Source organism: Balaenoptera physalus (genome assembly GCF_965194825.1).
Source record: "Balaenoptera physalus genome assembly, chromosome: X".
Taxonomy (NCBI): Eukaryota; Metazoa; Chordata; class Mammalia; order Artiodactyla; family Balaenopteridae; genus Balaenoptera; species Balaenoptera physalus.
Window position 1 is genome coordinate 98871159 of NC_138903.1, and position 27965 is coordinate 98899123.

Below are 27965 nucleotides of genomic sequence, written 5' to 3' on the forward strand. Positions count from 1 at the left end.
GGGTTCGGTGGGCTAATGCCTGGAGAGCTCAAGCTCTCTTTGACATCCTGCTACACCCCACCCCCCATCAGGAGCTCTAGGGAGCCTGACCTTCTCGCAGACCTGTGTCTTTTCCTCACTCTCCTGCCGGCCCTTCTGAGCCTTGGTCTGGGCTCACCAATACCCCGGAACAAAGGCTCCTTGTGCCCTCTCTCACGTCCCCAATTAAATTGCAACTCAACGCTTTACTCCCCCAAGAGCCTCCTTAGAGTGACGGAAGGCACGAGGGATTGGGGGAGATTTTTTCCCTTTTATGTTTTAATTGCTTCACAACAGCCTGCTGAGGTAGGTTCTGTTACTATTTCCATTTGATCAATAAGGCTCACCAGAGTGAAGACATTTGTCTAAGGACACACAGCTAGAAACCGGTGGTCCGCGATTCAAATCTGGATTGAGTTGACTCTACAACCATAGCTCTTAAGTGCTCAGGTACACTGTCGCTTGGGGAACTGCACTGAGTGGGATTTCACAATGAGCAGCGTGTTCTCTCCTACACGGCAGAAACAGAAACGGAGCCTGGCCACGGTTCCGCGATTTTGACAAACAGATCCTTCTGCATACACTTGGCCGGGCCTCTGTCTGCCCAGGTTTCTCTCCTGCTTGTTTCCTTCAGTTTCTCTGCTACAGAAGTGACCTTTGCAGGGTTCTTGCTTTCAGCACTGCAGGTCAGACACTGCACAATTCTGGTAGCGCCATTCATAGCAGATGTGGCAGTCCTGAAACCCACTGAACTGCTTGTCACCTTTTCTGGGCGTCTCCAGAAAGGTAAATAGAACCTTTCAGTCAAGCAGGCGCAGATTGTTCTGCCTGCCTGCATCTTGCAGCTGGGGAGTGAGGAAGCTTTTCCTTTGGGAGGACAGAGGCAGTCAGATGGTGGTGAGCATGGGCATTTGCTGAGCTCACCCAGCAGTTTTCAGAAATAACTGAGACTAAGCCCATCAGGGCTTCCGTTTCTGAGCCTGGGAAGAAGTGAGAGGTGTGTCTTATCACCTGGTTGTGGAAAAACCTACAGGTCTGTCCCCATGTGGGATTATTACTGGTCTCACGTACTCAGATGGTCACAGCATATGCCGTCTAACTTCCTGCCTCACTGATCGGGAGCTTCCTTTTAACCTCCCAGGCCATACTTCTATTTTTTAGATTGCTTCTAAATATCACCTCCTGAGGAGTCACTGGGCCTGAGTTCACCCTGACCTAATTCCTTATGCATAGCAGATGCTCAAGTCCTTGTAGAAAGAATGAATTAACGAATGAACAAACTTGCCATGGAACCCTGGGCAAGTCTCAACCTTTGGAAACCCGTTTCCTCATCTGTAACATGCAGATAGTCATGCCTACATTCACAGAGTTCTTGTGAGGATCAAACAAGACACTATACGCAAGTGTGCTTAGTAAAGTATAAAGCAATGTATTAACTATAATTATGAAATCCATCATCTAGGCAGATTTCCTTTCAGCTAGATAATGCCCCTCCCCATTGCCATACAATTTATTCAACTCCAAACACTAAACACTTGCAAAGGATATAAACTCACATTATGTATTTTTTAAAACATGGTTGACAAACTATAGATCAGAGATTTTCCCAAGCTTCTCCCTACCAATTAGTGAAGAAGTATGTGTTGGGTACCTACTATGTGTCCCACATTTTACTAGGCATCAGGCGAATGTAAAGAAAACCTAAAGCAGAACCCCTGTCTTCACAGAGCTTCAGTCTACAAAGGTAGAAAAGAGACATATTTTGAAATAACTGGAGTCGAAGTTGGCAAACCATGGTCGGCCTGCCACTTGGTTTTGGATAGCCTGCGTGCTAGGAATGGTTATTACATTTTTAAATGGTTGAATAAAAATCAAAAGTTAGAATAATATTCTTTGAGACAGGGACTTCCCTGGTGGCGCAGTGGGTAAGAATACGCCTGCCAATGCAGGGGACATGGGTTCGAGCCCTGGTCCAGGAAGATCCCACATGCCGTGGAGCAACGAAGCCCGTGCGCCACAACTACTGAGCCTGCGCTCTAGAGCCCATGAGCCACAACTACTGAGCCCTTGTGCCGCAACTACTGAAGCCCACGCCCTAGAGCCCGTGCTCCGCAACAAGAGAAGCCACCGCAATGAGAAGCCCACGCATCGCAACAAAGAGTAGCCCCCGCTCACCGCAACTAGAGAAAGCCCGCGCGCGCAGCAACGAAGACCCAGCGCAGCCAAAACTAAAATTAAATCTTTAAAAAAAATATTCTTTGAGACAAAAATTATATGATTTTCCAATTTCAGGGCCCATAAATAAAGTTTTATTGGCACAGAGCCATGCCCACTTTTTAATGTATTTTCTATGGCTTCTTCTGCATTATAAGAACAGCATTGGATAGTGGTGACAGAGGTCTTACAGTTCACAAAGCCTAAAATATTCACTATCTGCCCCTTTAGAGGAAAAAACGTCAACCCCTAAACTAGAGGACAATAAGCTTAGGTTTGGTCAGCTTGTCAGTTGCTCTGTTTTCACACTTTAAAATGTTCTGGGAAGTCATATGCATTAAAGATTCATTAATTTTGGGAATTCCCTGGCGGTCCAGTGGTTAGGACTCTGCACTTCCACTGCCGGGGGCCCGGGTTTGATCCCTGGTTGGGGAACTAAGATCCCACAAGCCACGTGGTGTGGCCAAAAAAAAAAAAGAAAAGAATTAGAAAAAAATCATTACTTTGTTCATTTATTCAATAGATATTAAGTGAGAGCCTACTATGTGTCAGACCATTTATCCTGGTTAAGACTGGAGGGACTCCAGTATAAAGTATCTCTGCATCAGTATCAAGAGAAAAACACTGTGGCATGACCTCCTAGAAGATTCATCGGGTGATGGAAACTTCTCTGTGTTTCCAGAAGTCTTGAGGGCTAGGCCAATGGGAACTCTGACGGAGTCAGTGAGAGGATTCTAATTCCAGTCATTCAAGACTTCTTTAATAATTGGTGCTGATTTTCTAATGAATGAGAAGGCCTATCATACTTTTCTTTCCCTCTGGGTGATTCCCAATATGCCACACTTATTAAGAGCAGCTTTGAGATAAATATATTTCTCATCAAGACTTTGTGATTAGTTCAGTTTTATAGGCCCAGGTACTTCTAAAAGTTCAAACAGGGGAAATTGGGAAAGAGAACAGAGGAAAAAGCAAGATAATCCTATGATGGAAGAAAGGAGAATAAGAAAGAGAAATATAATTACCTCCCCCCACCCCATTTCTACTCTTAGATCGCTTCTATTTTCCTCTTTTAAACAAAGGCAGATTTACCTTGACAGCTGACATAATGTAATTTTGCTGTCAGATCTCAAGTAAAAAGCAGAGTATTGCAGTAGGTCGTAACCTCCGAGGCTCCTCTGGGGTATTTTGGCTTCTGTGTTGTAGCTAAAGGCCACCTCCTGGCCCAGGCTGTCTCTCACGCTGAACCGGGCTACAACACAGGGCTCTGGTGACCACAGCAAGAGAGAGACCTAATTAATATTAATCACTCAGATCTCATGTTTAGTTTCTAAACCTCAAGCTGCTCAGCAATTAAAGAACATTTGTATCAGATAGCTCTCCAGTCAATTGATTCTTGATACCCAGAACAAGAATCAAGGCAGAAGCCAAGAAGGACACATTCCTCAACCATGGCCTTTGGGCCATGGACATTTGACTTTTCCACCAGTATTATTTGTAGCCTATGAAGTGAACATTCAGAGGCCAATCCATAGGAAGGCCAGGTCTTCTCAGCTTGTTTCCAGGTTGTCCATCTATAGTTGTTATTTTATGTAGTGGTTGAAGGCACCTTTGGCTTGGGGACTGTTGCACAGACCTGATCCTTTGCAAAATTGTGATGATGGTGACATTTTCCTCCAGTGCCTCCAATCTCTTTCTCTTATTGGTGTCCTATCTCCAGTCTTCTTTAGGTACATTTTCCTCACTCTCTTGGCTCCGCATGAAAACCTGATCTCAGCAAGGGATTGAACTCACACTGAGTCATGAGTCACCTACTAACAACTTAAAACATATTTGCATTATAACTGGGGACAAGGTCCTAAGGTGAGGGATTTCAGCAGGACAGTGGGAGGATGTCTATGAATCCTCTGAGATTTATGCTAAATTGTATGCATGTTTGCTTCATCAGATTATCAAAGCAATCCATGACCTGAAAAAGTAAAGTGCAGTCTTAAAGTAAAGAAATGAAATGCAAATAGTGAAACTTGAAACTGTAGTTCCATGACTGTCAACCCCATGAGAACAGGGACCACATCTTTCTTGCTCCCGTTACCTACTGTATCCCCAGTGCCAAGAACGTAGTAGAGTACATGGTAGTCTCTCAATAATCATTTGTTAAATTCATTCATTTATCCATCCAAGACATAGTTACTGTTAAGTGAATGGATGAAAGAGTAAAGGAGTCAGCTGGCAGAAGAGCAGAGGTATTCTTTGGGCATTAGGCCCTACCCGTCACTTACATAGTTGGTCCTGTTTCTGTTTGAGTTACCCAAGATAGAGTCTCCATGACAACTACTGATGTTTCTGATGAACATCCAGGACAGGTGAGTCTGGGATGCAGAGAAGCAGCCCAGGCATCTGCCCTGTTTGGTTGTCCTTTAGCACAGGGAAAGAAAACCCACTTCCCTTCACTTGTCCTCTTCCCATTTCCACTTGCATCTTTGTCGGTCACCAAGATCATTACCAGGCAGCAGCAGGCATCAAAGGCTCAGCAGAGACCTGCCAAAGTATAACCCTCAGCGTTTTGAGGCAGAGTGCTCTCATCCCCAGCAGATGCGGGCTCTCAGACAGCTTGCTGACAAAACCACGAGTGGGTGTTGATGCAGAATCAACAGGAGTCCATTTCTGTGTTAGACCACCAGGGGGAGGGCCAGGCCCAGGCAGGGCTGGAAGTCTGAAAAGTCAGCCTTTGGTGCCCCCTGCAGCGTTTGCGGAGAGAATGCTCCTCTCTCCTCCCCTGAAGCTGGAGGGTGGATAGTCAGCCCATTTGCTGGTGTGGATATAATTTCAAGTGAGGCTTTCAAGTGTCCAAGAGCTGTCTGGGAAGGAACAGGGCTGAGAGGGCCCAAGGCAGGATGTGTAAGTTGAACGAGGAGTTCTTGTCATGCCAATAAGCTTCGTAGCTCTGAACTTTTTACCCTCTGTGGGTGTGAGGATTTCAGGTGGGTTGTCTGATTGTTCATTTGGGGAGGCTGGGAGTATTAGGGACAGAACTAAGAAGAAACCAGAAGTTTGAAGTCTGGTGGGCAAAGGAAAAAAAGGAAAGAAAAGGAGAGCTAGTGTGTGTGTGTGTGTGTGTGTCTGTGTGTCTGTGTTGGGGGCTGGGGGGCAGGAAATCTCAGCTGAGGAAAACAGAATAAGTCACTTAGTCTCCAGAAACAAGGAGAAGGCTCCTTAGAGGATCTCTCTGGTTAGAAGCCAGGGGAGAGTCCGTGAGTCCGTGAACCAAGCAGAAGGGTGAAGCTGGGGGAGTCTGAGGTTGTGTGGAAAGGAGGAGGTATGGTTTCATTATTACTTTGGATCAGACAGACCTGCTGGGGCCCTTATGAAGAGTGTGCCCTTGGGCCAGTCACTTTGACCTCTGTGCCTCAGTTTCCTCACCTATAGAATTGAATTGTTAATAGTACCTACCTCAGGTAGTTGTAAGGATTTAATGAGAAAATATACATGAAAAGTGCTTTGTATAGTGTCTGGCACATTATAAGTGCTCAATAAATGGTAGTTATTATTATTTCTTTTAACATCTTTATTGGAGTATAATTGCTTTACAAGGGTGTGTTAGTTTCTGCTTGATAACAAAATGAATCAGCTATACATATACATATGTTCCCATATCCCTTCCCTCTTGCGTCTCCCTCCCTCCCACCCTCCCTATCCCACCCCTCTAGGTGGTCACAAAGCACCGAGCTGATCTCCCTGTGCTATGCAGCTGCTTCCCACTAGCTATCTGTTTTACATTTGGTAGTGTATATATGTCCATGCCACTCTCTCACTTCCGCCCAGCTTACCCTTCCCCCTCCGCCTGTCCTCAAGTCCATTCTCTATGTCTGCGTCTTTACTCCTGTCCTGCCTCTAGGTTCTTCAGAACCATTTTTTTTTTATAGTAGTTATAACGATATGAGATAGAAAGTGCCTGGGACTTAATAAAGGCTTGTATCTATGCCAGATATTCACTGTATTCTTATTACTGATTTCTCTAAGCCTTAGGAAACTGGGAAAGACCTCAGCTTGGGCCTAGAGGTGGAGGCAAGGGGCTTGTCCAGGTAAGGTCTGGGTAAGGTAAGTCAGTCAACCCGGGGTGCTGTGCTAAGCCAGGCAGACAGCAGCATGAGGGCTCAGCATGGGGATGTGGGAAGCCACAAAAGCAGATCCCATCTTTAAAAATTATTTTTCTAAAGGCAGGCTCTAAACTTCATCATCCAGCTCCTAGACATGTGACTCCGCTTCATGCTTCTCCTCCTTGCTGGGACATGTTTCCTGTTGGCACAGGAAGGACTTCCTTCCCATCTGAAGATATTTTCATGCAGAATCAAAGAATGGAAGGTAGAAAGGAGTGAGGCCAGCTCCTACACTCTTACTGACCCCCATAAACACCAGGCCAATCCTTGCTGGTGTGCAAGCTATTTCCCTGCCAGAAATGAGATCTGAAAGCCATCCTCACTTTTCTGTCTTTCCAGATTTGACCTCAAGGCCCAGCTCAATGTGTAATTTCTAAATCAACCTCACAACAACGCAATCAGATAGGTACTGGTTGGGGGGTAGCCAGAAAAACAGAAATCACTTTAAGCCTTTCAAACATGGAGATTTAATACAGAGGGTAGTCACAGGTGATGGAAGAGCTGAGAAACCAGACAGAGGGCAGTGAGGCAACTCAGAGATTAGCAGCAACAGGAAACCCCTCTTATCCCTGGAGTTGGAGGGACGACTGGAAGATGTGGTGAGTGGTGTTTCCAGAGCTTGTAGACTGGGGCTATCTGGTGGGAGCTCGAGCCAAGATGGGGCTGCCCTGCAGAAGCTGGGGCCAAGGAGGGGTGGGACGCCTGGTGGTAGCTGGAGGTGAGCCACGTAGGAAACCCAGCTGCTGCTGGAGTTGCCACAGAAAGTGAGGTTGGGGATGGGGAAGAAATATCCTAGCTTCTCTCTTCTTCCTACCTTCTGCTTGGTCAAACCCACACAGAAACAAATGGCAAGGGACTGTGGGGAATGTAGTTCCCTGATACAGAACAGAGCAGGAAATGAACAGGGAATGGATCTGAGAGTAAGCAGCAGATGAAAAGCCTAATCATCCATCCCCATTTTACAGAGGAGTCAAATGAGGCAGGAAGAGGTTAAGCTGCCCCAAACTACACTAAGCGGCAGTCCAGGTTTCAAATCCAGGCAGTCTGACTACTCCTGAGCCCATGCTGTCTGTAATCACTACTATTATAATAGCACTATAGCACGGTAATAGCACTATTGTTATTTTACTCAAGGCAGACTTTTCCCTCTAGATTTAAAGCTCCCTAAAGGCATCTACTGTGTCTTTACCTTTATATCATTTATAGCACCTAGCCTTTGTGGATTTTTCCGAACCTACCAGAAAATGTAGATTTTTGACTGAAATGGGATTATCAGCAGGTTTTCATAGGTTCCCCATCAGCTGGGGTGAGTGGAGGGGACTATGAAAATGTCCTCTGCCATTCTGAATGTTTGTTTTCTTGTTAGTGAAATGTAGCAATTTCTGATCAGATTCCAGACAATGGTTTGGCAACAGGGAAAAGTCAAAGCGGCAATGAGAAAAATCGGTATCTAGATTGCTGGAGGGCATCCCAAAGGGAAGAGACAGTTATTAAAATTTGAAACGGCTTGGCTCCAATGTCATAAAATTTCTACAACTTGAATTGAGCAGCTCCTTCACTTGGGAGGAGGATATACTATCCCTTAGATGACTTAGCTGGCAGGGTTTATGTTTTATTAAGAAACAGGTCTTGGGTACTAGGAGTACACAGTTGTGTTGGATGAAGTGTCAGTGATTCCTATCTAAATGAAATCTACAGGCACTGGAACTGGTATGACAAAGTGATCGGACAGTTCAGAATGGTGGTATAACTGGGGCAGGAAAGAAGACGTTAGGGACCTCCTTGTAGTGAAAGTGCATCTCCCGTGCTTCTTGGCCTCAAGGTAAGTGTCAATGTGATAGGATAGTGGTTCTGCGCATGGGCCTTGGGGTTAGACTACCTCAGTTCAAATCTAGGCTCTACCACTCTCCAGCTTATGGCTTTACCAGTATACCGGGAAATCGTACATATTGTAATATAGTCCACTACTCTGGTTTTTCTCCTACCTCTCTGGTTGTTCTTTCTCAGTTTCTTTGCATGATCAATTCTGTCTTTCCAACCTCTAAACGTTGGAGTACCCTGGGCCTCATTTTTGGATCTCTTTTCTATGCACAGTCACTCCCGTTGTGATCTCTCCGAGTCCCATGGTTTTAAATACTGTGGACATACTGCGACTCCCAAATCTCTGTCTCCAGCCTCTCCGCTGGACCTGTAAACCACTGCCTACCCAACATCTCCACTCAGATGTCTAATAGGCATTTCTCACTCTACATGTCTAAAACCCAACTCTGGATCTCTGCCCCCTCCCAAGCCTGTTCCTTTCCCACTCTTCCCCAACTCAGTAAGGGATGAATCCACCCTTCCAGTTACTCAAGGCCCAAAATCATGGTGTCATCCTTGACTCCTCTCTTTTGTTCACACCCCACATCTCCATCAGCAAACTGGATCTATTTCTGAAATATATCTAGAACCTGACCATTTCTCATTGTGTCCATCATGACCACCCTTGTCTAAGCCACCAACAGCTCTTGTCTGGGTCAATGCAATGGTCTCATAATTTGTCTCTGTCCCAGTACCATTCCATCTTTTTTCAATGAGTCATAGCAATCTTATTAAAATGCCAGTTAGATAATGTACCTCCTCTGTTTAAAACCCACAGCTCCCCATTTCACTCAGAGAAGAAGCCGAAGTCTTCACAAAGGTCTATCAGGCCCTACATGATCTGTCCCTCACCCCGATTACCTCTCTGACTTCATCTCTTACTTCTCTCCCCTTTGTGTACTCCACTTCAGTCACATTGGCCTTCCCAAGACTGAAATCAAGGTGTCAGCATAGCTCAGCTGTTATCTAGAGACTCTGAGTCTAGAGAAGAATCTGTTTCAAGTTCATTTATGTTGTTGGCAGAATTCATTTCCTTGTGGTAGTAGGACTGAGGTCCCCACTTCCATGCAGGCTGTCAGCTGGGGGCCATTCTCAACTCCTAGAGGCTGCCCGTATTTTTTTTACCACATGACTCCCTCCATCTTGAAGTCAGCAATGACACATCAAATCCTCCATGTGCTTCAAATCTCTGACATTCTCTTCTGCTACCAGCTGGAGAAAACTCCGCTTTTAAAAGACTCATGTGATTAGATTAGGCCCACCTGGATAATTTCCCTGAGTAGTAACCTTAATTATATCTGCAAAACCCCTTTTGCCACGTAATGCAACGTAATCATAAGTGTGCTATCTCATCATATTCACAATCCTAATGATTAGGACGGGAAATCTTGGGGGAGCATTTTAGCACTGTACCCGCCACAATAATAGTCAGACTGAGAAACTGACCAATCAGAATGTACGCCAACAATAGCGCTGGAGCAGGGGCGTGGATAATACCTGCTGCTCCAGGTGTTACCCTTTACTTGCTGGATTGTGGGGTGACCTGGAGGTGTCCCAGAGGCAACAGCCGGAGTGACAGCTATTTACCAACTGGTATGAAAATATGTTAATATTTTAACAACCGGGGACTGTAATAGTGCATAGCAGTTGTTTATCTGCTTGATTAGTTACAAATCATGGTGTAGCGTGTGAAGTGCTGCCTTCTTCTCTGAGCTTTGAGAGTCTGAGGTTGGTCCCAGATGACTAGGGGAAGGCGGGGAGACCACCTGCCCTCCTTGGCACTTCCATGGTGTGCAGTGGCCCCTTCCAACCTTGCCCGCTGTTTTTGCGGCGCCAGGTATTTTTCTGAAGAATGTCTTCATTTGCATGGCTGTCTTACGCAGTGGGAGAGTCCATCCATCATCTGAGCCTCCAAATGCTGCCACCCCAAGGGAGACAACCAGTCCTACATATATGGCCTCTCCCCAAGCCATCCAGCAGGTGTGGCTTAGTGAGGCAAGCGCTGTTTACTTGCTCTCGGCATTAGCGTGAACGCTTCACAGCAGCCAAGGAAACCGAGGGTTCTTATTAACTTGCTGAGTGAAGCTTGGTCACAGATCATCATGAGCCTCATGTTTTCTGAGGACCGATCTCAGGCAACAGAGATGCCCTTTGTGGGTGAGTTGGGGTAGGAAGAGGGCCTGAGTTAAATGACTTTTCTGGGACTGGTCTGTTTCTCCCACCTAATATTTATATATGGGTGAATTTGATTAAAATGGTATCAAGGGCAGCTTCACTTGATGGAACGGGGAGCATACACATGAGGAACGGCAGAGACAAGGTGGATGTGTTGAAAGAAGCGTCACAGAGGGGAACAAGCAGCTTGAGGGAGATGTAAGGACAAAGGGAGGAGAGTAAATCACTGCTAATTGCAAACAACACTAATAATAATATACAATATGGCCAGCTTCACCTGCTGATGTTGGCCGGGACCACAGAGCACAGGTGAACAGATTCACAGTGAAGCCTGTCAATAACTGAGTCTCTACTTAGACTGAGTCAGCCTGTGGTACCTTTTGAAGCAGGAGAGATTTTTGTCTTCAGTGGCTTCCCTTCCTGTAACCTTTCCCCCATATCTGGGCCTTTCTAAAAACTGCATTAATACTGAAGTGGAGATGCTGCAAGTGGAATCAAATCTACTTGCTGGTCTTTACCATGTAAGCAGAGCCAGATATTTTTGGAATCAGGTTGCCCAATATCAGGACCCCACTGGATCCGATTCCAAATGGTAAAGACACATTAACAGAGGATCCCAAAGCAGTGGGTAGTATTCATGATGGTTGGCCATGACTCTAGATGTGTGAGATGATATAGACCCTATTAAGGCCATCTCTCTGCAAACCCCACCCCTAGCTCTCCCTCAAGCTGAGGTGTTTTCTTCAGGTGCAACAGTAGGTAGCATGAAAACACAACTTACTACCAGCAAGTGAGAGAGCTGGAGCTGAAGATTTCTACCCTTCCTAGCAAAATGTCACTGAGCTCAGTAGGAGATGCTACAGCCCTATCTCTCTTTTCCTCTGCCATTAGGAACAATCAGCTGCAAGACAACCAGGGAGAAAATGACAAATGCCTCAGCATGAATATTGCCATCTTTGGTAGGAGTAGGGGGTTTGGCTGATAGGCATAGTGGTGGAAAAATAAGCCCCTGAAATTCTATGCCTTTCCCCCTTATAAAGACAGGCTAGGAGTGAGCATAGAGTGTTTCAGAGTTGTTGGCCTAGTTGGGTTTGAAGGAGAGAGAGAAATTGAACTATATTCCATTTCAAAAGCAACAGATAGAATTTCAACCTAGAAGGGACCTTGAGCGCCTATCCTATTCACCTGTAGACACTCAGACTCACAGGATATCAGAGCTGGCAAGGATATTAAAGACCATCGAGTCAGACATACAAATGACCAACAGGTACATGTAAATCAAAATCACAATGAGATATCACCTCATACCTGTTAGAATGCCTATTATAAAAAAGATAAAAGATAAGTTGTGGTGAGGGTGTGGAGAAAAGGGAACCCTGGTGTACTGTTGGTGGGAATGAAAACTGGTGCAGCCACTATGGAAAACAGCATGGAGGTTCCTTAAAAAATTAAAAGTAGAGCTACCATATGGCCCAGAAATTGCACTTCTGGGTATTTATCTGAAGGAAATGAAATCACTGTCTTGAACAAATATCTGCACCCCCATATTCACTGCAGTATTATTCACAATAGACAAGACATGCAAACAACCTAAGTATCCATTGATGGATGGATAAAGAAAGTATGGGTAAAGAAAATATGGTATATATATACACATATACAACTAAAGATACAAATTCACTGATACTCAAGTAAGCAGGACCTCAGATAGCCAGAACTCCTTTGCTAATACTCCGTTTCTAGAAATGATAGTTAGATCATAAGAAAATAAGCTAAGTTTAGATGTTTATTTTGACATCAAAAACCAGGACAGGGCTTGGACTGATCCCATATCCTATACCTTCGCCATTTCTCGTTTAGAGTAATAAGTGCTACTGTTCTAAATGATAACATGATGGTCAAAGATTCAGCGATAGACTCTACTTAAGAGCATGTCACAGTGGACTGCAGTTACTCATACATTGTTGATAAAAATAAAAAATAGCCACTCTCTGAGAAGGTTGTCCTTGGCAATGGACTGCTCAGTTTTGGGAGGGAGATGTCTGCAGTGAAGATGGAGATAAAGCCCTCCCGCCTAGAGAACTGGATCAGCTCAATCAACCCTGGAGATTAGTGAGGGGATATGTTGTAGCCAAACTGCTCATACCTCCTGAGCTCTTCTTACTAAGGCAAGAAAATGGATTCAGAGATTTAAACATAATTTTAACAGGTAACCCAAAAGTCTTATTAACTAGAACATCTTCTAGACTACTGCGATCCAATGGACTAAGGGTCCAAACTGAGTTACCTTGGAAAGAAATAATTCAATCTAATAGCTGGAAAAGCTAATGTAAAATAACTAAGGCAGACAGACTATATCATTGAGTTTCCAATGGGCTCCAGGCCACTGTGACCACTCCTGAAACCAAGGTAACCGCCCTTCGAGAGCAAAGCTACTCACGGCAATAAGCTGGTAGGAGTTGTTCATCATGGCGATCAGCATGTTCAGCAGCACTACCAGGGAGATGACGTTGTACGTCCCAAACATGGTCGCTCCCACAAACTCTGTGAACTCGTGTCTGGCTTTTACGTTGGTAACATAGAGATTTAAAAGGCCGAATACAGACCAGAAGAGTGACTGAAGGGTTTCAAAGAGCCTAAAAGAGATCAAAGAATAGGCTAGTTAATTCTCTAGGAGGAGCAAGAAAAGAGCAAAAAACATGAGGTGATTCGCTTAATTAATAAGGAGGCTGCCTGATTTGCATCCCAACAGGTAGACTCATGATCTCACGTATTTTGGTCTCTTCCCCAACACGAACCAGCCAGGTCAGTTTGTTTGTTCCCACTTCTATGTCTTATGCTTTGCCTTTGCACCTGGAATACCATCTCCCTCTTCTCAATCTATGCAGAGCCTATAATTTTCCAAGATTTATTTCAAGGGCTACTTCCTACACCGAACTTTCTCCTTCATCTTCAGACCACGTGGTTTACCAGCTTTCTAATTACATAGAGGCAGTAAGTGCAGTGGCTAAGAATATGGTGCTTGGATTAGATTGCCCTAGGTTAAAAGCTCAGCTCTGACACTTGCCAGCTGAGTGAACATGAGCAACTTACACCATTTCTGATACTTCTTTTGTGGCTCCCACAGGGCCCAGAATGGAGCTAAGCTCAGTGGAGGAGCTTAAGGATTCTTGAATGAACATTTATATGAATTATTTTTAATGATATATTAACTAACAATTATTGAGGACTTACTATATAAGCATACTAGGCACTTTATATACATTAACATTATGATCCTTATAAAAACTTTATTGCTACTGCTGAGGAAACAGAGGTTCAGAGATTGAATAACTTGCCCAAGGTCACCCATTTATATGATTTATATGTGCTGAGCCAGAATTCAAATCCAGGTTCTTCTGACCTCCCCAAACCACTGCATTATTCTCCATTAGGTGGCTTCACAAATTATGGTTTCCTCTCATAGTCTCCACATCCAAATATGTAACTTTTGCAATGATATGTTTTGGGGGTCCAGGGTTTCTTTTGCATCATATTCAGAAATCTGTGCATAGAGCGATACAGTGCAGCCAGCTCCTGGGTGGCACAAACCAACCTTTTCCCAAGCACACGGAAGAGGCATAGAAGTTAAGAAATGCTACTTTAAGAATAGATGTAACTTTTCAGTTGCTCAAAATGTGTTGTTTTTATAGCCCAATATATTTTGAGAGGCTGAGGGATTGGTTCTTGGGTTCATTTCGGGGGTATGTATGGGCAATATTTTAAAGATTTCCTCTGTCTGAGAGTGGTCTTACCCCTGATCTCTGCATGGCTGTCTCCTTATCATCATTGAGGTCTCAGTTCAAATGTCACTTCCTCAGACAGGATCCCCAGGGTCACTCTACCTAAAGTAGCTTCACCGGTTATTCTCTATCCTGTTGTCTTGTTTCAGTTTTTTGGTAGCACTTAAAACTCTAAGATTATATTATTTAGTAAATTTTTGTTTAAATGTTGATTTTCTGTTCATCCCCACTAGAATGTAAGCTCTATGAGGAAAGAGACAGACATACAGCTACTATGTACCTGGCACGTAATAGGCACTCAATAATATTTGTTGAATAAGTGAATGAAGACATATTACTCTTACAGTTATCACTGGATTAAGGTCTAGAAGATTCCAAACCCATTGACAGTTGCACATTCAGTAGGCTGCACAGTGAGTGTTAGTTCATTTTGATGAAGGTTGTGCTCCGCAGTGGCCTGATTCTCAGGGGGGCCTCCTTCGGGGCTGCCTGGGCAACAGGCACATAGCCCTTTTCAACCTGTTAAATGGCTCTTCTCTAATCATTGTGGATAGCTCCCACTATCATTTCAGCATCACATTACTTGAGAGCTAGCCAAGAAGGAAGAAATCTGTTTTTTGTTTGATGAAAGTAAGTGCCAGATGGTGAAACATTTGAGAATCAACAGTAAGATGAGAGTCTGGACTTCAAGGGCCAGGGAACAAGAACCAGGATATGGCAAGTCAGACCTATCACAGGATCTGAATTTCCAGGAGATTCTACAAGTCAGGGCCAGGCAATACAATGCATCACAGAGCCAGGCAGAGTTTCAAAAATGGGGCAGATATAGGGTTCAAGAGTCTGATTCTGTTAGGAAGGCCTATCTAGGACCTGGCCGTGTCCATTTGAAGTCAGGGCAGGCAGGAGGCCAGCAACGGCACAAGAAGCTAGCCCAGCAGCTGGATAAACAAAAGCCAGAGAATATATAGTTCAGAAAAACAGAAAGCAGCTGCAGCAAGTAGGAATGACACTGAAGAACGAGAGTCGCTGGAAGTTGAGTGTCCTTGAATATAGAAAGCACTCATTATGTGTTTGTTGATTGCATGACAGACAACAAGGCCACAAGCCAGGGCAAGTATGTCATCAATATGTTGGCAGGGTCTTACTTCATCAGTTGCTTCTCCAGAATGGATGATGTTACACTCCTTCACCCCCAGCCCCATAACAATGAAAATTGCAATGGTTAATGCTTGAGCGTAGAGTTTAATACTAGCCATTCCAATGACTGATACAAAGTTTCCTAAAAGTGAAAGTCCGGGCATTTAAAATCTGCCCTAAACTGTGGTGATATTCTAGTTAGGGAGACCCTATAGGTATAACTGTACAAGAGATAAGAAAAGGGGTAAAGATTGTTCCTCAGTTTTGGCAGTTGATAGTGAGAATGCCCTTGACATGAGGCACAAAATGTCACAACATGGTCTGGCCATTAGGAGAATCTGGTTTATTGAAAGGCATGCCCGGATAAAATGAGTGACTGACATTTGGGGTAGATAAGCACATTTGATGAGACATCTATAGGAAGCTCTGTCTTCTAGGCTTCTAGACTCAGTTGAATTCACAGGGAAAGGGCCATTACCTAGGGGTACTTGGTGGTCAGGTCCATAATACAATTATCACAGGGATAGAAAGACTTGCTGACCAAACTGCAGATCCTAATGCCAAAGGAATATTATTTTGATTTTAAAGGAGATGACCTGAGAGAAAACAATCAGTCCATTTTTATTTAGCAGAGAGTCAGCAAACATATGGAACTTGCTAGCTCAACAAGGGGCACAAAGTGAAGATACAAAGATTCAAGAAGACTTGATATTAACTGTTGGGAAGACAAATCCATACCATCTGGTTAAGGGGGATTTGTGCATGTTGGGAGCCATCCATAAATAGATCACAAAGCTAAGAGCTGCTCAGTAGAATAGAGATGGGAACTGTAGTTCTCATGACCCTTGCTGAAAGTCCTGTCTTTGAGATGAGGACTTAATCTTTCAAAAGGTAGCAGGAGGGACTTCCCTGGTGGTGCAGTGGTTAAGAATCCGCCTGCCAATGCAGGGAACACGGGTTCGAGCCCTGCTCTGGGAAGATCCCACAAGCCGCAAAGCAACTAAGCCCGTGCGCCACAACTACTGAGCCTGCGCTCTAGAGCCCTCGAGCCACAACTACTGAGCCCACGTGCCACAACTACTGAAGCCAGCACGCCTAGAGCCCATGCTCCGCAACAAGAGAAGCCACTGCAATGAGAAGGCCGCGCACCACAACGAAGAGTAGCCCCCGCTCACCGCAACTAGAGAAAGCCGGTGCACAGCAACGAAGACCCAACACAGCCATAAGTAAATAAATAAATAAATATTTTAAAAAAGAAAAAAGGTAGCAGGAGTATAGAGAAGATTTACCCCTCTGGACTTCATTCTGACCAGTGAAGAACTGGAGGATATACCAGAAGAGAAAGGTTCCTTGGGAGAAAGCAGTGCCATCATCCTTTCACAAGTTGTGCTGATAACACACATGGAGCAAAGGCATGGTCATCTCTTTGGTTATCCCTACCCATTTTGCGGTTCCCCAGACCTGCAATTTCTCATTTCATCCTGCCTTTGACAAGCTTCTAACTCTGTTTGGAGTGCTCCCACCCTACTCCCAACCTCTAGTCTCTGCTTCTGTCCTGTCTCCTTCGCTGCCCAACTCTTGTTTGACCTGCCAGGCTCAGCTGAAGCCCCACCTCCTCTAGAAGTTTCCCCTGACTCCTTTCCTACAAGGTGGGGTTAGATGATCCTCGTTTATTCTCCCATAGCAGCCCAGCCTTAGTCCATAAAGGCACATGTCATGCTGTAGAGGCAAGAGAGGCGAGTGGCTAAGAGCAAACTTTAGACACCTTTACTTATTAACCATATGGCTTTGGGAAAGTGGCACAGCCTCTTTAAACTTCAAGTTTCCTCATCTCTAAAATGGTCATTTGTAGGATAAATACTAACTGCTATCATTTATTGTGCTCTTACTATGTGCCAGGCACGCATTGTAATATTTGATTCTCAAAATAACCCTATGAAGTAGCTACTATTCTTTTTTTTTTCCAGATGAGAAACTGAGGCACAGAGTGGTCACACAGGCAGAAAATGGCAGAGGTAGGATTTATACCCAGCTCTTCTGACTCTGGAGTCCAAACACTTAACCACCTTTTCTTTTTTTTTTTTTTTTAATCACATAAAGTACTGCGTGTAACACACTTGGCACAGTGCTCGGCATATAGTAAGCATTAAAAATGCAGCTATTCTAATCGTTCACTTGTGTTCTCCGTTAGACTATGAACTTCTTGAGGATAAGGATGCCATTTACTCAGTATCCTCATTGCCACAGATGAATGATGATGGTCTACAAGGAGGTCCCAAGTGACCTGCTAGGTCATGGCTCTGTCCTCTTTAGCTTTACAGGTATTCATGATTATTGCAACTTCACACAACTATTTTGCATACCTTTACAAAATCAGTCTCACACTTGCACCCCTGGATACAAGCAAAGACTGAAACTTGTATGCCTGGATTGAAATCCTGACTCCGTCACTATCACCTTTGTGACTGGGAGCAGTCTGCTTAACTGCTTTGTACCCTAATTTCTCAATCTGTAAAATGGGCAATAATAATAGTGCCTACCTCAGAGCATGATTGTGAGGATTAAATGAGTTAATTCATGTCAGGCTCATTTTTTTTAATAGTACCTGGACCTAGCACTCAGCAAATATGCTATTTTTATGACTTTTATTAACCTCCCACCTAAATCCAACCTTGTTTCACGTTTCTTTATTGTCTTTATAGATGGTCATTCATTCGCATATCTAGTTGCAGCTATGTTAGTTGCAATCATAGTGTGTACAATTTCTGTGTTTTTAACACATTATTGACCGGGGGATTTTTGCAGAAACTAACACCTGGGGCCGTAATACGTCTCCCGTCAAAAATGTGTTAAAAATCACACATTTCATAAATGTAATTTTAATAGCCACCCAATATTCCACCCAGCGAATACCAAGCCTGAATGACAGTTTTGTCAATGCTTTGGATGAGAATAGGTGGCAAGCTTTTTAGATCTTCAGATGATACAAGACTGGGAGAGACAGCTAATAGAGTGGACGACAGAATCAAGATTCAGCAAAATTTCAACAGCTTGGAGCAAGGGGCTGGAACTAACAAGATGAAGTTCAGTAGGGATCAGTGTAGAGCTTTGTTCTCTGGCCAAGTGCCCACGTACAGGATGAGGGAGGTAGGAGAAAGGCCAAGGGTTTTCGCTGACAGCAAGTTCAAAGTGGATCAGTAGAGTGACAGAGCTGGCTAGATACTTCAGCCATGTGAGGGGGGCAGAAGCAGAAGTGAATCTTCTAGAATTACAGATAGGATTGCTACCAGAATTCATCCTTTCATTCAGTTGTTCAATGGGCATGTTGAACCCCTTTATGGTAGGAGCAAGGCCTCTAAAATGGGGGTCTCAGTCTGGTGGGTAAGAGAGACAACAAATGATTAAAATATGTTATCTATTACATTATTATTATTACTAGTACCTTTATTATTATAGGTTATCTATTATAATGGAGATGGACTTAGAATGCCATGGGAAACACAGAAGGAGCCTGTAACCGGGAGTGGGGTCGGAGCGGGTAAGAAAAGGCTGGCCAGGTGGGGATGGGCATTCCAGGCAGAGGGAGTGGCGTGTCATATGCAAAGGCCTGTAGGGCCGAGATGCTCTCCTGAAGTTGGGAAGAGCAAGATGTTGACTATGGAGGAGAGGAGTGAGAGGCGGGAGAGGCGGGGTCCAGATTCCCAGGCCCTGTGAGCTATAGGAAAGAGGAGAATTTTCTGCTGGAGAAGATACAGATCCCAGGCAGCCACGAGACCAGGGGGCGACAAGATAAGACTAGTATTTAGAAACTTCTGTGTGGTGGGTGGGAAATTGTTTGCCGGGGAGACAAAACTGGAGGCAGGGAGACCACTTAAGACTGGAGGCAGGGAGACCACTTAAGAGCACTTAAGACCCAGCAGTTCTGGGGAGAGATGGTTTATGCCTGAACCAAGACAGTGGGGTGTGTGTGTGTACAGAGGATGGATTTAAGAGATATTTAGGAAGTAGAACTGACGGGGCTGAGTGTGAGACAGGATGTGTTGCTTGGGGGAGAGGGGGAGAGTCCAAGATGACTCCTGGGAGTCTGCCTGGTGTCATTGAATGAGATGAGGAATTAAGAGGGAAGTGGGTTTGGGGTGGGGATATAGAGATGAGGAATTTAGTTGTGGACGTTGTGTTTGAGAGGCCTGCGGCACAGCCAGGTGTGTTCAGGAGGCATCGGGAGTTGAGGGTCAGGACTTCAGAAGGAGAAGCAGGACCACCAAGTTAGGTTTTTGCCACTTCCGCCCTGTTTCTTCCCAAGCCCCGTGCCTGCAGAAGGATGCCTTCCCCATTGCTCTCAACAGTGGATGAAGGCCTGGTACTTCCAGTATTGAATACTAAACTCAAACCACCAACAGTACTGTCATGTGGTTGTCAGCAAGGATAACAAGGTCCCCCTGAATTGTGTGCCCAGGAAAATTTTTCTTTTTTTAAGCTGAAGAATAGCAATGACATCTCTGGAGAATCAGAAGGAAAAGGGTGACAGCAAGCAGATGCTTGCTCCCTTTTCCCCTTCTCTAAAAACAGAGTCTTTCTGACGCTCTAAGTAGCATGTATTTTAGCAGGTATTATAAATGCCTGAGTTGAGGCATTTAAAGGAAAACATAAATCTGAGTCAGACTTCTGTGGAGGAAAAAAGAAATCAACACCTAGAAGGGAACTTAAGGTAACATTACTGCTGATTTGCCCCCAGCATGACAGTGCTTCTTCATACCTGACACCCCAAGATATAATTTCATGTACGACAGGTGCCCGTTCTTGTCAATTGTCCCTGCTGGGCAAGTGATGAGAGCAAATGTCAGTTGGCAACAGGGGTGTTAATAATCACTACAGACTTACAAGGAGGCATTTCATAAACTTCCTCAGCAGAATTCACGTGAGAGGGTCATTGGCAGGGACCTGGCCTCCTGGAAGGCACCTTGCATTCAGGTGTGCAATTCTGTCGAATGCTTTGATGGGAACAGATACAGTCTCCTGGTGCTCAAGCCACTACAAAATTGCTCTTTGTATTGAAAACAGGTTGATGTGAGTTCTGTCTCTAGACTAATGCAGGAGAGGAAGCAGTTCCTAGTCAAGAGGCACTAGCGAGGTGACCAGTTGCCTTTGTCCACTCCTGGTTGGCTTCACCAAAATGGCAGTATCTCTTTGTCATCCCATTTTGGCCTCTTTTCCCCTTTCACATAAGTCTGGTTTCCCCATCCAAGATTTTGCCCTGAGTTCTGGGAGGAGAGGGAGGGAGTGTGGCCTAGTGGAGGGAGTGGGTGCTATAAAATGGGCAACGGGGCGAGTGAACATTTTCCAAACTTTATTCACGGGAATAGCATCTTGGTCAATACATTTGGGAAAACCTCTCCCTTTACTGTAGATTCACAATGGAAAGTCTCTGAGAAGCCCTGCAGTGGAGAAACCTTCTTAAATTTGTCCTAGCATTTCCAAAACTCACTTGATCAGAGATCTTGTTTTCATGTCTATTCATATCCCTGTGAACTGTGGTTATTTGTCATCCATTTTAGAAAATGCTGCTAGAGGCAAATAATAAGGGTAGGCTACATTGCATTGCTTTTTCCCCTCTCTATTGGTGCAACTTGGGGTCAGGCAGAAACCCCTTTTTTCCCCCTGGCCTTTGTTATTTAACACATTTCGAGAATGTCTGAGTCCATTGATCTGCCCTAGTTTATAGAGTTAAGGGGGAAAATTGTATCTCAATTTAATGAGTAAGAATCTCTCACGACCTTGGGGTAATTGCTGTGATTACCAGATGACTGGCACTCTCCAGAACAGGGGCTGGAGATGGACAAGGTGTAGGACACTGAGTCCGGGGTAAGCTCAGGACTGCTTCTGGAACCTAACACGTTTCCTGACATGTGCTTATTTTCTTTCTCTTGTCTGTTTCCCCTAACAGTGATTTGTGAGAAAATAAAAGCCATTCTGGAAGCTTAAAGGTCCTAGAGAAGTAGGTGTTGGGTTTACAAAGAAAAGGCACAGGGGTTCCATAGGTCCAGAGGCAGTGGACTCATGGATGGAGAGTCCTGAGCTGTCTCCTGTGTCCCAAGTGGGAAAAGGAGACATTTCCAGTCACTGCTTGGTGCCTTTTGGCCCACGTGAAACCTTAATTTAACCCCAGAAGTTGAGCTGACTCTCATCTTACTTTTAGCCTGTCTCTTCTGCGTCTAGGGATCAAAGATTCCTCATCCCCCTGCCCTTTTACTTATTTTTCTCTTCCCAAACCACATGTTTCCATGCGCCAGGGCTGTTCTAGCAAACCCCATTGCTCTGACACCACCTAAGCGGTCTTAACTCAATTCCAACCTGTGGGTATGGGGAGATATTTTCCCCCCATAGCACCAATTCTCTGACACCAGTTGGGTGTCCTACAAGTCAACTCAATTCTGACATTCCTGGGAGATAACGTCAGATTCCATGGATTAAGAGCTCAGTCCCACAAGACTGCTCCCCTTTCCCCCATTCCCAGATGCTAATTACAAGTCCAGGTTGTCCCCTGTGCTTCTGACCAGCTGGCTATAGATCGGAGCTTCCCACAGCCCTCTCCTTGGCTTTGAGTACCTCACAAAACTCAGAGAAACATTTAAATGACTAGATGACTGGTTTATTATAAAAGGATACAACTCAGGAACAGCCAGATAGAACATGCATACGGCAAGGTATGTGCGGGGTTGCAGAGCTTCCCTGCCCTCTCTGATCACCCACTCTCCCCAAATCTCCATGTGCTCACCAGCCTGGAAGCTCTCCGAACCCTGTCCTTTTGGGTTTTTATGGAGGGTTCATTACATAGTCATGGTTGATTAAATCATTGGCCATTGGTGATTGAACTCAATTTCCAGTCCCTCTCCCCTCTCTTGAAGGTGGAGGGGTGAGACTGAAAGTTCCAACCCTCTAATTACATGGGGGTAACCGGCCCCCATCCTTAGGTGAGGTCCAAAAGTCACTTTGTTAACACAGCCAAAGACACCTCTGTTGTTCTCATCACTTAGGAAATTCCAAGGCTTTTAGGAGCTCTGTGCCAGAAATGGGGACAAAGACCAAATACATATTTCTTATTATTAATCACAGTATCACAAGGTGCATTCAGATAATGTTGCACTCTCCCTTTTTCTTTGTTCTTGATTCAGAGCAGTTACATTCGCCTCGGCAATCACTTGTTGAGAGGTATAGCCTTGCCGTTTCATTTCCTTGGTTAGTGATGCTTTTTTGAGCGAGGAATTATTTACCCCTTCCCATGAATTCCTTTAAAAATATGGGATGTGACCAAAATAGTTCAGAACTAACCCTTTAGATGAGTTCCTGGGAGCCCGTGTGTGTTTGTCTCTTTCCTCCCTCACCTAACTCTACTTCCTGTCCTGGTCCCCTGGAGGGAGGGAAGAACCTTCCTCCACTTCAGACCCTTCGGGTTGATCCATAAGTGAGCTCTGCATGCACTGTCAAGGGGCAGCGATGAAGCTGTGGATGGAAAATAGGGCAAAGAAGGAGAAAGCAGACAAAAGGCAGAAGAGGAAAGGGGGGAGTCTTACGTGGAGAAGGCATTGTTCTGTTTCTCGCATCGGATCCCCTTGCAGTTGTTGGGCTCATCGATTGCTCTGGTCTCATAATAAAAGTAAAGCTGGTTCAATCCATTGGCAAAAGCCAGCAGTACCAGGCAGTAGATAAAGAGGAATTTCAGGATATCAAGCAGCATGCGCCCCAAAGAGATCTGCAGAGGCCCTAAGTGGGAGTTGGCTGTGAAGAGGGATATGAGACGCAACGAACTTAAAATGTTGGATATCGCAAAGAGAGCTTCTGCAATCAGAGTCGGGTGCCACATTTCCCATTCTTCCCTTGGACGAGAACCATTATACTGGAAGAAACAACAAGTGCACAAGATGAGAGGTAGAGCGAGCATTTAGAAAACTTTCCCCTCTTTCCTCCCTTCTGCACCCAAATAAAGCCACGAAAGTAAGCATCAAGCATTCATTGATACAACAGCTGCCCCCGTGGTTGGCACTATTTGTCTTTTTTTTCCCACCCAATCAATACATGATGCTATTAAACGCTCTTCCTCCCACTCTCATCGAAATATATACCCAGCACACAGATGTAGAAAAAATGAATTTCAGAGCAATTATCTGGAGTAAACCACCTGTAGTTTATCAACAGCCATTTTTGAAGTGTGAGCTGACCAGATTGTTGGGAAGTGTCCCTGGAACAGAGCCACAGGTATGCCCAGATTACTCTGCTTCCTAATGAGATTTCACATCAACTTTCCTACCCAATCCCCCATTTTGTTCTGAGCACCGCAGACGACTTGTAGTTACTGAAGGACAAGCGACAGCTTCAGTCTCCTCAGTGTGCAGTGTTCATCTTGACTTCCCTGCTGACTGCAGTTTGGGGCTGATAGAGCACCGTTAGAGGGTCATTACTCAGAGTTTTCTGCCAATACTCTTTTCTCCCATACTATGACAAATGGCACGTCAGCCTTCCAGGTAGTAAATTTAGTACTGCCCGCACAGTGGTGTATGGATGTATTTTATTGTTCCTTTGACAGTCTTACAAGTTGCAATGTCCCTCTAGCACAGATGAAGAACCAGGGGGTTGAAGGAGGGGAAGAGCCAGGGTTTCTGGGGTTGGCTGCCCATTTTTCAGTCTTGCCTGAGCTTTCAGCTCCTGGAACATTAGAGGTCGCCTTGTGGAAAGGTGGCTTCGACGTGAGACCTGAGCTCCAGTTTGGGCTTTGTCGCTTAAAACTGCCTCTCTCTCTCTCTCTCAATTTCACCAGAGAATGAGGATAATATCTACTCCTACCCACTGCACATGTCTGTGATTATGTATCCATATGTGAACGTCTGTGTACTCCATAAGGGGAGGTGTTATGGAAATATAAGAAATTGCTTTTTACCTTCCCCAAGACAGAAGTAGATTTTGCCTGGAATTCAATCTGAAGCATATTGACTTGCGCACTCATCTAAATATCACAATTTCTCAGGACTGAATGTAAACAACTTTCCGGAGAAAATGTTGCATCGAGGGCCAAATTATATTGTTAGCATTTCTAAAATGTGCTTCGCTTCCAACAACTGAGGAAACTGGTGTTGTTAAAATCATTGTGTGTATCCAATATTCTTCACTGTCAGAGGAGTTTGGAGAAAACTTGCTTCCGTTTCAAATAGACTTGGGGTGGCCAATTGGTTTTACACACTCTTGGCCAAATCTTGTATCTCTCTGTTTTTCTTTCTAAAGAAAACATTTGCTGCATCGTTGTGAGGGGTGGACATTGTTATGCCTGTTTTACGAGTGGAGGAGCTGAAATCCAGAGAGGCAGAGTGAGTTGCTTAAGGTCACACAGCAAGTTGGTGGCAGAGCCAGGACCAAAACTCAGGTCTCTGCACACTCAGTCTAGCACTATTTCCGTTAAATATTACATATATGATAGTTGATATCACAGCACGTATGTTAGATAGGCCTTTACAGGTTTGGTGGTCTATGTGAAAGATGCAGATTCTTTGCTGATAACAAAACAGACCTATATTTTAAAACTAGGTACTCTCAACTGGAACATGCATAGCTCATAATTGAGGGTTTTCTCTCTCCACAGGCACACCTGTAACCACAGGGAAGTCTTCTGCCCATGGGCTGGTGAGTTTGGATTTGCAGGCCAGTCAAAAGTGTGAAAGGTGATTCTCGTGGCAAATCTATGCTTTGCATGTATATTTTTGGAGAAAGATATTATAGAATACGATAGCAGGGAATAAACTTGGAGCTCGTTTAGCCTACGTAGAGGTCAGCAGACTTTTTCTGACAAGGGCCAGATAGTAGATAGTTTTGGCTTTGTGGACTATATGGTCCCTGCGGCAACTACTCAACTCTTTCCTTCTAGAACTAACAGGCAATACATAAACAAACAGAGGAGGCAGTGGCCCCAATCTGGCCTGCAGATCATAGTTTGCTGACCCCTGATCAAACGCCTGGAAGATTCATTCCTCGATTCAAATTCATTCCTTTGAGCTCCTTAATGTATTGAAGCTCTGCATAAGTTTTAATTTCAAGATGTGGTTCCATGGAAAACAATTCAAAGCTTGAAATCCATTGATCTAGTCCAGTTTTATTTTTCAGAGGCAGTGTCTGAGGCTCAGAGAGGTAGAAGGATGGCCTGTGGTAATCCAGCTAATCGAGCTCATAAATATCAGAGCAGGGATTACATTTACGTTTCCTGACTCTTGAGTTAGTGATATTGGGAGGCAGGTGATTTTTTCTTATATTCTTTGTGGTGGAATGCAGCTTGAAAATTGGCCTCTACGCTTTTCAAAGGGGGGTGAACTCAAAAGCAAAATAATGTGAGGTGGAGTATATATACTGTTGACTAGTTTTTCACTCTAATGAAGGATCTTCTTAAGGCCAGTTTATGCCATGGTGCTTCTGTACTGCCTCAGTACAATGGTGATCTGAAATTTTTCAAAGGGCCTGGGGACCAGCCCTGTGTCTTTACCTCATAGAGTTTGGCTCAGCCTACTTGGAGAAGTTCATTTCAGACTGGTGTGCCTCTGTGCAAGAGTGGACCAGACTGCCCATTGATAATTTCTCAATGAAAATCCAGTCTGCATGTGGAATGTCTTGCTTTGTAACTTCTCCTTTCTTGAGAAGGACTCCAACTTCTTGGCAAATGTCTCTTTTTGGGTTAAATGTCAGTTGAGGGGCATTTACTCAGTTTAGTAGAGCTGATTTACCCTTACAGTCTATGGTGGGGAAGTATCTGGTCCTTGGAAGGCTTGCCAGTGAAATTGGACAGGTTATGTGATTAACTAATGTTGGGCATCTGTTGACACATTTTCACATCCCCAAGGGTTAATCCTTTTGATCATTTATTCTAAACTTTCCTGTTTAAGCAGAACCCACCAATTTCTAGATTGATAATTTATTGTCCCTCCAGGATATAAATACCACTGCCAAAGGAAGAAATTTTTTTTTTAGGCAAACAGTGTTACTTAGTCAGCAGAGTGCCAGAATGACATGGATTTCATCCAGGCACATTAACCAGAGATTCAAACATTTTCCTTACCAGCTTTTTCTTGTAATGAAGTTGTAAGTATGTGTTAAACGATCACCACAAGTGAAAGCATACTCTTAGGCTTTCAAAAATGTTTCAGGACTGCATTCAATATTCACGCTCCATGTAACTAACTCCAAAGGTCTTAAAATTTATGCAATATGCATATTAGGGATATAAAAATAAACTAAGTTGGCGATTTGGGGGACAGCCATATTCCCATTCTAAAACTCCTTCATGTGGGATTTAGTGCCAAAAAGCATGACTGACTAGACAATCTTGGAGATGGAGTTGTCAGCCTTTCTCACGCTGGAGCAGTTCAATTCAGGGTATAGGGAGCACAGCCATTCCATTATCTAATGAACATCAAACTCGAACTCAGAGCCTGTGACTACCCAGCATGAGGTGCTGGACATGAAGCTATTTTTCAGGATAATTCAGGCTGTACCTTGTGCAGGGACAACATCAAGGTGGGGTGTGTGTGTGTGTGTGTGTGTGTGTGTGTGTGTGATCTAGATTCGTAGAGAGACATAGGTTGGGTGATACTCGAAAGGCGGGATTCATAACAGCTTGAATGATCATCCTGGTGGTGGAAGTGATGTGATTCTAGGGCTCTGCTCCCTATCCTATGAAGAACACTTGAGGGAAGTGTGAATATTTAGCTCTGAGAAGAGACAACTCAGCGGGTTAGGGAGAGATGACTTCATATTGGAAGCACCTTGTGGAGAAGGAACAGCCTTGTTCTGTTTGACCCTAGAGGGAGGAAGGATTACTAATGGATGTGTCACAGGGAGAATACTATTAGAAAAATACAAAGTAGCACTTTTTAATGAAGTGACAAGTATTGAGAGAGGTTTCTGGAAATTCAGTGACTTTCCTAGTCTCTGCCCTGTGCAAGCATCAGTGGGCCATCTTCTTGGCGAGGACATTGTAGAGAGGACGTAAACGCTAACTGAGATGGGTGACTGTCAGAGTTGAAGAAGCTAAGAATTCATTTGCAAATTGCTCCATTCTCCACTTTCTTTGGTTAGATGGACACTGCTTACAAACCACTGAAAGAATGTCTGTTTTATGGTACTTTTCCGCATGGACTGAACTGTCGTCAGCACTTTCCTTCTAAACTTTTTTTTTTTAATGGGCATTATTTATGTATGTATGTATGTATGTATGTATGTATGTATGTATTTATTTATTTATGGCTGTCTTGGGTCTTCGTTTCTGCGCGAGGGCTTTCTCTAGTTGCGGCAAGTGGGGGCCACTCTTCATCGCGGTGCGTGGACCTCTCACTATCGCGGCCTCTCTTGTTGCGGAGCACAGGCTCCAGACGCATGGGCTCAGCAGTTGTGGCGCATGGGCTTAGTTGCTCCGTGGCATGTGGGATCTTCCCAGACCAGAGCTCGAACCCGTGTCCCCTGCTTGGCAGGCAGATTCTCAACGACTGCGCCACCCGGGAAGCCCCTCCTCCTAAACTTTTTATGCTCCCACAGCTAAAGCTTAATGTAACCAAAATCATTGTTTAAGAAAAATGGCGAACGTTCCAAGTTACCT

At 44.5% G+C, this 27965-nt stretch overlaps 1 protein-coding gene across 1 annotated transcript; it reads right to left on the reverse strand.

Annotated features, from left to right (window-relative positions):
- Positions 1-312: 312 nt before the first annotated feature.
- LOC309653231 (short transient receptor potential channel 5-like) lies at positions 313-27745 on the reverse strand. Its single transcript, XM_082447771.1, has 2 exons — positions 22912-27745; positions 313-13057 (listed from the first exon to the last, which is right to left on the reverse strand). The coding sequence occupies exons 1-2, from the start codon at positions 23277-23279 to the stop codon at positions 12760-12762; spliced, it is 666 nt and encodes a 221-aa protein (XP_082303897.1). The 5' UTR covers positions 23280-27745; the 3' UTR covers positions 313-12759.
- Positions 27746-27965: the final 220 nt, after the last annotated feature.

What these genes read in the sequence shown, in the direction of transcription:
- LOC309653231 (XM_082447771.1), bottom strand. Translation starts at nt 23,279, where the DNA reads ATGCTCGCTCTACCTCTCATCTTGTGCACTTGTTGTTTCTTCCAGTAT. An exon ending in CAGAACAATGCCTTCTCCAC is followed by an intron (nt 13,058 to 22,911) that starts GTAAGACTCCCC and finishes GATCTCTTTTAG; the next exon opens with GCTCTTTGAAACCCTTCAGT.